The 11,648-nt window shown below is 38.0% G+C and overlaps 1 protein-coding gene across 3 annotated transcripts in view; it reads right to left on the bottom strand.

Annotated features, from left to right (window-relative positions):
* Positions 1 to 867: 867 nt before the first annotated feature.
* Positions 868 to 11,648, bottom strand: part of Agl (amylo-alpha-1,6-glucosidase and 4-alpha-glucanotransferase) — a 69,998-nt gene continuing 59,217 nt past the window's right edge. For all 3 annotated transcript variants that reach the window (XM_070007802.1, XM_070007803.1, XM_070007804.1), the window contains exons 31-34: positions 10,296 to 10,393; positions 5,274 to 5,361; positions 5,031 to 5,164; positions 868 to 4,225 (exon numbers count right to left, since the gene is read on the bottom strand). In XM_070007802.1, the coding sequence (XP_069863903.1) occupies positions 4,108 to 4,225; positions 5,031 to 5,164; positions 5,274 to 5,361; positions 10,296 to 10,393 (438 nt within the window). In that variant the 3' untranslated portion in view covers positions 868 to 4,107. The remainder of the gene's footprint in view (positions 4,226 to 5,030; positions 5,165 to 5,273; positions 5,362 to 10,295; positions 10,394 to 11,648) is intronic.

The following is an 11,648-nucleotide window of genomic DNA, read 5'->3' as shown; positions in this document are numbered from 1 at the left end:
AACCTCAAATTCTACATGAAACTTTGCCCCTAAAATGGATCTTCTAGAAAGCCCAGAAAAAAAAAATCCACAAAGAAATTGTTCTTTCATATATGTATGCATGTATGATACATATGTATGCATGTATGATATCACTATTATCCTTGTTCCTATAGATGTAAAAATAAAGGTTCAGAACTGCAGGTAATCAGCATTGGTGGAGGAAAAGAACCACTGTAACCATCAGACTGGAAAGAGATCTTGGCAAATCAGAGTACACCCTTCAAAGTCCTCTGAGCAGTGACATATATAGTCAGTATTCTAGAAAGGTTCTCCTTGTGGTTCTGTGAACAATGAAATAAATTGAATCCCCACTGTGAGGTATAAAAAGGGTGGAAACATAGTTGAGGTATTCAAACAGCAGCAGATACACTATGGAAGTCCTGTCCCCGGGTGTGCTGAAGATAAATATACTGAACTGCGTAATAGAGCAACAATCATTAAGGCAAAATCTAAATGGATCAATTTTGGTACTTAGCGATTATTCTATATGTGTATGTGATATCTGGAGGTGTGTGAACACATTTAATCTAACCTGGCCTATAGTATTTGCCTTGTTAGGTTCATGAAAAGAAAATTAGAAAAAAAATGCTATGCAAGAAATACTTCATATAGTTGCTAACAGACCTATTAATAGATCAAAAGCTTATTTTGCTCTAATTTTAATATGTCTAATTAAATAACATATAGCCTTCTTCCTCTCTCTGCTCCCATACATCCTGCAAAAAGAACTTAGTAAATGGTAAACAAATTGGTAAACAGGTGCTGGTAAATTAATTTCACTAATAAAATGAACAGTACGTAATAAATGAAAGCAAACTATCATCCTTTAGAAAAGATTTTTTTTATTGATTTTCACGCACAGATATATAAAGGACATTTGCTCACCAAAGAGCAGTTTAGGACAGATGAGAAGTGGATTCCAATGAACATGTTATCATACCATATTTATGAGAGGTCTCAGTTTTCCTCAATTATTTTTGAAAATTACTAAAGTATCACAGCATACTGGTTAAACTGGCAAGTGCTTTTCTTGTTTTGAAGAGGAAGATTAAGTTGGATAGTGAAATAACCAGGCACAGACCACTGCTGAAATGTTATACAATGAATACTACTGGTACCACTCAGAAAGGATGCATTCTACCTACACATTCCTTAGTCTAATGGCCTCCACCCTTCACAAACTATTGCTTTAATGACCACGGATAGGAAAATGCATGACATGCCTCTTACACTTTATAACAGACCATGCAGAAATCAGCAGTCCCCTTTCATTATGTTCCTCAGTAGGAACCTGATTTCCTCAAGATATACTGACAGGTTGTGTGTGTGTGTGTGTGTGTGTGTGTGCCCGCATGTGCACATGCACGTGCACTGGTCCTGGGACTTGAGTTCATTCAGGGCCTGGGTACTATCTTTGAGCATTTTTTTTTTTCCTCAAAGATGGTGCTCTACTCGAGCACAGCTCCACTTCCAGCTTTTGTGATGCTTAGAGAAAAGTCTCAAGAACTTTCTTGTCTAGGCTGGCATCAAACTGTGATCCTCAGATCTCATCCTCCTGAGTAGCTAGGATTACAGCTACTGACACCTAGTCTGATATTGGTATTTGCCAAATGGTAGACAATCTAAGATGGCTATTGCTTTTAAAAACTTGATTATAAATTATTTATAAAATTATGATTTATCTACTTGGTCACTTTTAACCTTCAGCTTTGTTTAAATACACTGGTTTTCTGTGACCTTTCTTTCCTCTTGTCATACTGAAGTTAAGGAAGAGTAACAAAACTTTACAAACTTTTGATCAACTAATAGTACCCTTAAGGAAGGTCATTCCTTCTATCTGCAGTTTAGAGGAAGGCATTTACTATTCAAAGAAGGAGCTAAAGAAGGGAGAAAACTCTGGAAATCTGTGTTTAAAAATCTTGGTCAATTATTTTCGTACTGTTCTTGAATCTCTATTACATAATCTGCTCTGGATGAGGAATCTAGAAAATGAATCTAGTCAAAATGATTTTTATTTAAAATGGAGTCAGTTTTTAAAGAACAGTAGGAAGGTGCTCTTGTCACTATTATTTCATTAATTATATATATCTGAAAATTAAATGGAAATAAATTTTGTAATTACTTCTTTCTAAATTGAAAAATACCTATTTACCTCTCTTGAAACAGAAACAATAAAATAGCTCTAAAAAATCCCATGTGGGAAATAAGTACTATTAAAACTGTCAAGTCAGATAACTTAATAATTCTTCCTTTAATAACTTTAAGGTATCTTTAAAATTTTTTAACTAAAAAAATTAAATGATTGTGCAAGGGGGTTACAATTTAACATATCCAGTTATATGTCTAGCACTTCCTGATTATCAAAGGAAATTTAGAAAATCCTAACATCAAAAACTTTTCCAATTATTTTATTGAATTCAAGATAATTCATATCTAAAATTTTATGTTAAGATTGTTCTCAATATTGCACTAATGTGGGTTTTTTTTTTTTAACAAAACAGGAAACCAGTATCTACTATGATCTATTAAAAGCTTTCTGCAGTAACTAAAGAAAGATGTTAGGTTTTAGAAACGTGTGTGTGTGTGTGTGTGTGTGTGTGTGTGTGTGTGTGTGTGTGTGTGTGTGTGTGTGTGTGTGTGTGTGTGTGTGTGTGTGTGTGTGTGTGTGTGTGTGTGTGTGTGTGTGTGTGTGTGTGTGTGTGTGTGTGTTTGGCCTTGCACCTAGTATATATTAGGCAAGTGATTTATAATGAAAGCTTTCCTTTTTTCTCTTTCTTTTTTTTCTGCCAGGTTTATTTATTTATTAATTTCAATTGAACGTTTTCATGTAGGAGGTGGCAGGGCTCAAGTGGTATTGTGCCTGTCTAGTGACCCACAAGGGTCTAAATTCAAACCACAGTACCAAAAAAAAAAAAAATCACAAACATTTTCATATGTAAACCCAACAATTTCTATTTTGAAAATGTAAACTATTTCATAATAGAAAACTAAGACTCAAGACTAATTTTGTGAGAATGTTTTTTAGAAACCAATGTTTTGTTTCTTAGAAATATATATCCAGATACATCTTTGTAAATTATATTGACAACCATTATACTAAAAATAACACTATATTACTGAAGAGTACATTTTGAATATCTGTGTTCTATTTAATATTCTATAGATGGAAACTTCTATCATCTTCATTTATGAAATACTATTAAAATGTGCAATAAATGCACTGCCCAGTATTAAGAACACTATAGTAAAAGGTTAGGACCTTCACAAACCACAGCCTACTTCATTTAAATATTGTTGAACAGAATACACACCACAATTTAAAGGTACCTTCCTATTTCTTCCCATTTTCACATACATATAACTTGAAGATAACTTAATTTTCTTTCAACTAATTCTAGATTTCTATGCATTTAAAGAACATTTATTGAACTCTAAAGAAAAACATTCTATTGGTAATGATAATTTTTCTTTCTGATTCAATCTGAAAGGTACTTTTGTATATTAAAAAGTTAAGAAGTCTGGCGCTGGTGGCTCACGCCTATAATCCTAGCTACTCAGGAAGCTGAGATCTGAGGATCGAGGTTCAAAGCCAGCCCAGGCCAGAAAGTCCATGAGACTCTTATCTCCAATAAAAACCACTAGAAAACTGGAAGTGGTGCTGTGGCTCAAGCGGTAGAGTGCTCGCCTTGGGCTGAAGAGCGCAGGGACAGCGCCCAGGCCCACAATTCAAGCCCTACGACCGACCAAAAAAAAAAGTTAAGAAAAGAAAGAAAAAGAAAAAGAAGAGCTGGGCTTGGTGGTATATGTCTATAATCCTAGCACTCAGATGCTAAGGCAGGAGGATCATGACCTCAAGGTTAGACTGGACTACATAGCGAGGCTGTGTCAAAAAAAAAAAAAAAAAAAAAGACAAAGCAATGCTTTCTAATTTATCTAACAGGGCATCAACATGACATGAGATTTAAAAACATATGACTTGAGCTTGTGCATGTAAGGCATTTACATTGTATTTTGACCCTATTATTCCACAGGTGGTTACATATTTATTAAATCTCCCTGTATTAACTATAAATCATAAAGTGTTTCAAGAACAGTAGCAATTGACCAGGCTTGTGTCTCACAACTAAAGGGACAGTACTGGCCATTCTCATTGGTTAGTTCCGGAAGTCCTTTCCAAGGGGATCTAAAAAAAAAAAAAAGAACATTTTAAGAGACATAATCTCACATACATTTAAGCAGACAAGACAGTTATGTGTGTCTTCTATTATAGGAACCAATCAACAATCATTTTAGTCACTTGATACAGAATGAAACCATGTCCTGCATCGATCAAAAGATATTGTATTTATAAAATGACATGTTGAATTGAAAACTCTTTTTACAACTACTTAAAGATAACAATAATAATACAAAAAAAAAAAAAAAAAAAAGAAGAACACATAGTCCATCACTATTAGCTGCTAGTAAGACAAAAGAGGTAAGAAATACTTTCCCCCCCTGGTCATGGGGCTTGAACTCTGGGCCTCGGCACTGTTCCTGAACTCTTCAGCTCAAGGTGAGTGCTCTACCACTTGAACCACAGTGCCACTTCTGGTTTACTGGAGGTTAAATGAAGGTAAGAGTCTCATGGACTTGCCTGCCTAGGCTGGCTTTGAACCCTGGTCCTCAGATCTCAGCCTCTTGAGTAGCTAAGATTATAGGCGGGAACCATTGGCACGTGGCTTGACTTTTGACTCTTATTTCCATTTAAGAATCCCCAAATGAAAGCCAGATGTAGGGCTGTGGCTCAAGTGGTAGAGTACTAACCTTGAACACAAAAAGCTCTGGGACAGAGTTAAGGCCCTGAGTTCAATACAAAGAAAAAAAAGAATAAAAGTTTCAATTCTATTGTAATAACTCAAGCACACAAAAGATAAGTATTATTCATCTAATATTTAATAAACTGAGAAGACATTAGTTGTGGAAATTATATGCCTGTGATAACTTACCTTTCCAGGTGAACATAATGTCGAGAAAGAACATTTTTAACCAAATATATAGTCTTTGCGGTAGTCTCTGGACCCAACAACTTGGAAAAATATAACTTTGCACGAAGAAAGTACCCAATAGGCCAAAGCCACTCCTAAAAAAAAGTATGAAGTGAACATATGATTTAAATAACTGTGAATACTTAACATTACTCAAAAAATAACTCAAACTGAGAATTCAAAGGAGTGAAACAAAATTCTTACAGGTCCTTGGTGATAATTGAAACCTCGAGCAAGATTGTAGTTGTCGTTGTCTAAGGCATTGTCATAAGTTCCACAGTAAACCATATCACTGCAAAACAATGGACATTTAGTTAAGTATTATGGAGTAAGCATAGAGAAATTGCAACACCAAGAGAACTGGAAAAATAGTCAAATGAGAAATAGTCAAATCATTTTATCTGTTAATCTATGGCATAATACATTAGCCTTATTATATCATCTAACCACAAATAGTCTATACTGATAATAATGTGCTCAGGAAAGATAAACAAATAGTCATAATGAAAGCCCTTGCTTTCAAGGACTGAATACTATTGAGTTTCAAGTCAACTATTTACTAGGTTTCTAATATCTGTGTAATCATTAAGAACTAGGATATGTCTATGATTTTTTTCTTTTTGGTTGTGGGGCCTGGATGCTGTCCCTGTGCTCTTCAGCTCAAGGCTAGCACCCTACCACTTGAGCCACAGCGCCACTTCTGGTTTTCTGGTGGTTAATTGGAGATAAGCGTCCCTGGACTTCCCTGCCTAGGCTGGCTTTGTACCATGATCCTCAGGTCTCAGCCTCCTGAATAGCTAGGATTACAGGCATGAGCCACTGGCACCTGACTGTCTATGATATTTTTAACAGGAGGTCTCAATAACCCAATTACTTTGTGCATAGGACCATAAACAATGAAGCATGTCGATATGAACTCCAAGGTATGGGAACAAGAGGTTCTTATTATGTCCTATATAAAGTTTTTCGTTTTTCTGTTTCTCTTTGTTTTCTGTGTCTTATGTTTTGTATCTAAGTTTATTCAATCTGTGGAAGGGAAAAGAAATCACAGGACAAAGGGCAAAGGATGAACTAATACAACATTGATACTCACTTGTCACTATACTGGATATGAACTTTACAAAGGTGGGGGAAAGGGGTCTAGGGAGGGGTAAGCGGGAGAAAATGAGAGATGGGGTAACAGTATTTAAAACAAATGTACTCATTACTTTATTTATGTAACTGTAACCCCCTCCTGCTCATCATCTTTTAAAAAAAAAAAAAACTCAGATGGGAATTTGAGCTAGTAAAAATTAAAGTGCAGGGAACTAGTGGCTCACATCTGTAATCCTAACTTCTTAGGGGGTTAGGACCTAAGGATCACAGTTCAAAGCTCAAGCAGGAAAGTCTGTGAGACTCTTATCTCCACTAAACTACCAAAAATCCAGAAGTAGAGCTGTGGCTCAAGTGGTAGAACAACTAGCTTGGGGGGAAAAGGTATGGGACAGAGTCCAGAACTTGAGTTCAAGTCCCAGGAACAGCACACACACAAAAAAATTTAAAGTAAAAGCCGGGCGCTGGTGGCTCACGCCTGTAATCCTAGCTACTCAGGAGGCTGAGATCTGAGGATCGCGGTTCAAAGCCAGCCCGGGCAGGAGAGACCATGAGACTCCTATCTCCAATAAACCACCAGAAAACCGGAAGTGGCGCTGTAGCTCAAGTGGTAGAGCGCTCGCCTTGAGCTGAAGAGCTGAGGGACAGCACCTAGGTCCAGAGTTCAAGCCCCACGACCGACAAAAAAAAAAAAAAAAAAAAAAAAAAAATTAAAGTAAAGTTAAAAAGTAAGATTAGGGCTGGGAAGGCTCAGTAGTAGAGTTTTGTTGATTATAGAGAATAATAAAAAATTATTTTTGTTATCTTTTGTGTGCTGGTACTGGGTAGGACTCAGGGTTCGGATGTAGGCCTGAACTCTGGGCCTGGGCACTGTCCCTTAGCTCTTCAGCTCAAGGTTTGCCTTCTACCACTTGAGCCACAGCACCACTTCCAGCTTTTTCTGCTTATGTGGTGCTGAAGAATTGAACGCAGGGCCTCATGCATGCAAGGCAAGCACTCTACCACTGAGCCACCTTCCCAGCCCTCCAATGGCTTTTTTTTGCTCATGTGAGTGCTATAGCACTTGAGTCTCCACTTTCAGCTTTTTGCTGACATATTGTAGTTGAGTCTTCCCTAGGCTGGCTTTGAACTTGGATCCTTAGGTCTTAACCTCTTTTTTTGGGGGGGGGGGCGGTTGTGGGGCCTGAACTCTGTGCCTGGGCGCTGTCCCTCAGCTCTTCAGCTCAAGGCTAGCACTCTACCACTTGAGCCACAGCGCCACTTCTGGCTTATTTTTTTCTGCTTATGTGGTGCTGAGGAATCGAACCCAGGGCCTCAAGCATGCAAGGCGAGCGCTCTACCACTGAGCCACCTTCCCAGCCCAGGTCTTAACCTCTTGAGTAGTTAGCATTACAGGCATAAGCCACTGGAGCCAGTTTGTTTGTTTGGTTGGTTGTTCGGTTGGTTTTTGACATAGGGTCTTTCTAGGTAGCCCAGGTTAGCCTACAACTCTTTTATCTTTCTGTTTCAGCCACTCAAGTACTGGGATTATAGGAGTGTACCACCATGCCTTTCTCAGAATTTTTTTTGGGGGGGCGGGGGATGTGGGGCTTGAATTCAGGGCCTGGGAGCTGTCCCTAAGCTCTTTTGCTCAAGGCTAGTGCTCTACCACTTTGAGTCACAGCTCCACTTTTGTTTTTTGAGTGGTTAATTGAAAATAATGGTCTCAAAAAAAAAAAAAAAGGAAAATAATGGTCTCATGGAGACTTTTCTTTTTCTTTTTTCTTATGTGGTGCTGAGGAATCGAACCCAGGGCCTCATGCATGCAAGGCGAGCGCTCTACCACTGAGCCACCTTCCCAGCCCTCATGGAGACTTTTCTGTCTGGGCTGCTTAGAACCCTGATCCTCAGACCTCAGACTCCTGAGTAGCTAGGATTATAGGTGTGAGCCACCAGAACCTGGAAGAAAGTTGTTTTTTTAAACTTTTTTATGGAGCCATTTTAAATAAATATAGTGTCAGATAACAAATAGCAACTGAATATGCATATTGTTATAATCCATATAACTTACATTTCTAAACAATACAATAAGCATATTACAACAAATAATGTAAGAGCTGCATTCGATTTGATATTTTTCTTTTTAGTGATACAGACATGGCCACATGAAGAAGCTTCAACTGTGAGTTTTAGTTTTATACTGTGAATAAACACACAGTGTGGTAAATACACACACATACAAAAGTTTGCATCTCATGACTGAAATGAGGTCACACAAAGTAGGGAAATGACAAGTTGAGGCTTTGTCATCTACTGATACATAAAACATGGGAATGACAGGTAGCAGTCAAAGAAAAACAGAAAGGCTATTAGAAACATGCCATGAATAGTGTGTACTAAAATAAAAACAAAACTGTTCACTCAAAAAAAAAGTAAGGTGACTACATGGGAAGGATGGAAAGGGCTGGTAGGGAGGTAAGAACAGAACTGAATGTGGTCATTATTGACAGTACTTAAAATATAAAATAGTTGCAGATGCATGTTATTTAGAAGCTTGGAAGGAACTATTAGGAGACACAACTTTAAATATGAAGACTGTCTCTGGGAAGAATTAAGACTAGGGAAATGTAGCAAGGGTAGAGGATTTGCGCATGCTAGGCATGTGCTCTGCATACAGCTACAGCCCCAGCCCAATAGCTGTTGTTAGTTTATCTCTTTGTGTACACAGCTGAGATTTAACTCAGGAAATTTTTATACAGATTCTCCTAGGTATATGCATGTATGGTCTAAAAATGCATAGAAGCCATGAACGGTAGCACAGTTTGTAATTCCAGTCAGAGAAGGCAAGAGGATCAGGAATTCAAGACTAGTCTAGGCAAAAAATAGCAATATCATATAATAAATACAAAATAGAAAGAAAAAAAAAGCATATGGCTCAAATGGCAGAGTATTTGCCCAGCATGATCAAGGTCCTGGGTTCAACCAAGAAGAAAAAGGAAAAGAAGGGAAAAAGAAAAAAAACAAAAAAACCATAGATAAGACTGGAAAGACACAAGGCTGTAGTAATGTTTATTTCTGGTAAAGAGATTTAAAGCAACTTTACTTTTTTGTTATGTATATTGATACTTTCAAATATCCACAATAACCACATATTACTCTCTGTGTGTGTATATGTGTGTGTGTGCGTGTGTACGCTGCTACTGAGACTTGAATGCTAGGGCTGGGCACTGTCCCTTAGCTTCTTCATTCAAGGCAGCTGAGCCACACCTCTACTTCCAGCTTTTTTTGTTGACTAACTGGAGATAAAGAATCTCACTGACTTTACCTGCCCAGACTGGCTTCAAACTGTAATCCTCATATCTCAGCCTGTTGACTAGTTAGGCATGAGCCACGGGCGTGAAAAAGCTAAGGGATAACACCTATGACCTCAGTTCATAGTACTGGCACACACAGAAAAAAAAGCATTAAGAAATATTCATGGCAGGGCTGGGAAGGTGGCTCAGTGGTAGAGCGCTTGCCTTGCATGCCTGAGGCCCTGGGTTCGATTCCTCAGCACCACATAAGAAAAAAGCCAGAAGTGGCGCTGTGGCTCAAATGGTAGAGCGCTAGCCTTGAGTTGAAGAGCTGAGGGACAGCTCCCAGGCCCAGAGTTCAGGCCCCATGACCGGACTAAAAAACAAAAAAAAAAGAAATATTCATTGCATATTAAGCTTTTTTTTTTTTTTTTGATGTGGGTCATGGAGCCTGAACTCTGGGCCTGGGCGCTGTCCCTCAGCTCTTTAGCTAAGGCTAGCTCTCTACCACTTGAGCCACAGCACCACTTCCAGCTTTTTCTGCTTTTGTGGTGCTGAGGAATTGAACTCAGGGCCTCATGGATACAAGGCAAGCACTCTACCAATGAGCCACCTTCCTAGCCTGGCATATTAGTTTTATAAACTGAAAACTCTTTAATTGATGAGTGAATATAGGATAAGCATTTTAGCCCTGATGCTCAACGAAGACACCAAACACATTTTCACAAACTCAGTTTGAATGTAATTTCAGAGATGTTCTTGGTAAGAAAAGGTAAATGGCTGAAGTTTGTGTTTTCAGATACAACAGTCTGTGTTTAGATACAATACCAACAACATTCTTAATACTACTGTTCCAACTTACTCTGGATCTAAAGTTTTCATGCCAAGGGGACCAAGCAATTTTTTTTCTGCAATCTCCAAAGCTTTCCATGCTTTTTCTGTAGTGAAGAGTTCAGGGGCCTAAAGGAGGTCAAATTAAATACGCAAACATTTTAAGATCACAGAAGAATTAGCTCTCACTTATATAAGCTAATCATAAACTTAGAAAATACAACTTATTTGACAATGCAGTGTGGGTCATAATTTGCACAGACACTCAGGTTCAATCCCTGGGGTCTGACAGGGAGGTGAAAGCATATGGAGGTGACCATGACCCCTCCAAACTTCCAGATTGAACACTAGATCCCAAAGGAAGCTACAAGGAAGGCAAAACTCACTCCTATCTAATTGATTCTTTTACAAGATTTATCAGAGTTTCCATAAGTATATCTGAATCCATTTCTTTTAGTTCTAGGGTCATATGAAAATACAGAAAAACTTGTCCTCTAATAGCATGAGTAACATTACTTGTGATTTTTTTGCACAAGGAAGAGAGAGAAGTCTATGTCAATTTCAATGACTAACTGAAGTCAAATGCAACTGCACAAAGCTGCTTTGTGTATCTTTAAGTATTCCATTCTGTATTACATTTAGTAATTTTTTTTTTCTTTTTGCAATACTGAAGATTTTTTTTTTCCTTTGAGGCTTGAAGTCTGGGCCTAGGCACTGTCTCTGAGCTTCTCTTTGCTCAAGCAAAGAGCAAATAGCATTCTACCACTTGAGCCATAGTGCCACTTCTGGCCTTTTCTGAGTAGTTTATTAGCTTCAAACCATGATCCAGATTTCAGCTTCCTAAGTAGCTAGGATTATAGGTGTGAGCCATCAGTGCTAAGCAGTACTGAAGTCTGAACTGAGGGCCTTGAGTTTGCTAAGGAAACATTCTACCACTTGAACTACACCCTAAACCCTTTGTTTTAGGTTTGTTTTTCAGATTGGGTCTTTGCCCAGGCTTCAGATCATAATCCTCTTGTCCAAGACACATGAATACCTGGCCTGAGTAGCTGGGATTGCAGGCAAGTACTACTACACCAGGCCAAGTCACCTTTTGCCAAAGCAGAAATACCTAAGCAGGCTTAGACAAATATAAACCATGATTTTAGTACCCTTATAGCTTATAGTTGATCTTAATGCTATTTAAAAAATAGAATTGTGAATTTTTCAGTAGATAAAACTAAGTAGAACAATACAACAAAGAATGTGAGTTTAAACTACACATGGCTGGTTCACTAGTTAAGAGCTTTCCAAATAGTGGTCAGAAGACTATATAAAACTAGTAAGGAATATGCTTTTTCAGCTAAATGAACTTGAAAACAAATAGGGAAAATGTGATCACCAC

Source organism: Dipodomys merriami, unplaced genomic scaffold (assembly GCF_024711535.1).
Source record: "Dipodomys merriami isolate MVZ:Mamm:240054 unplaced genomic scaffold, mDipMer1.0.p SCAF_7, whole genome shotgun sequence".
Taxonomy (NCBI): Eukaryota; Metazoa; Chordata; class Mammalia; order Rodentia; family Heteromyidae; genus Dipodomys; species Dipodomys merriami.
This window is presented reverse-complemented; position numbering and strand designations above follow the sequence as displayed.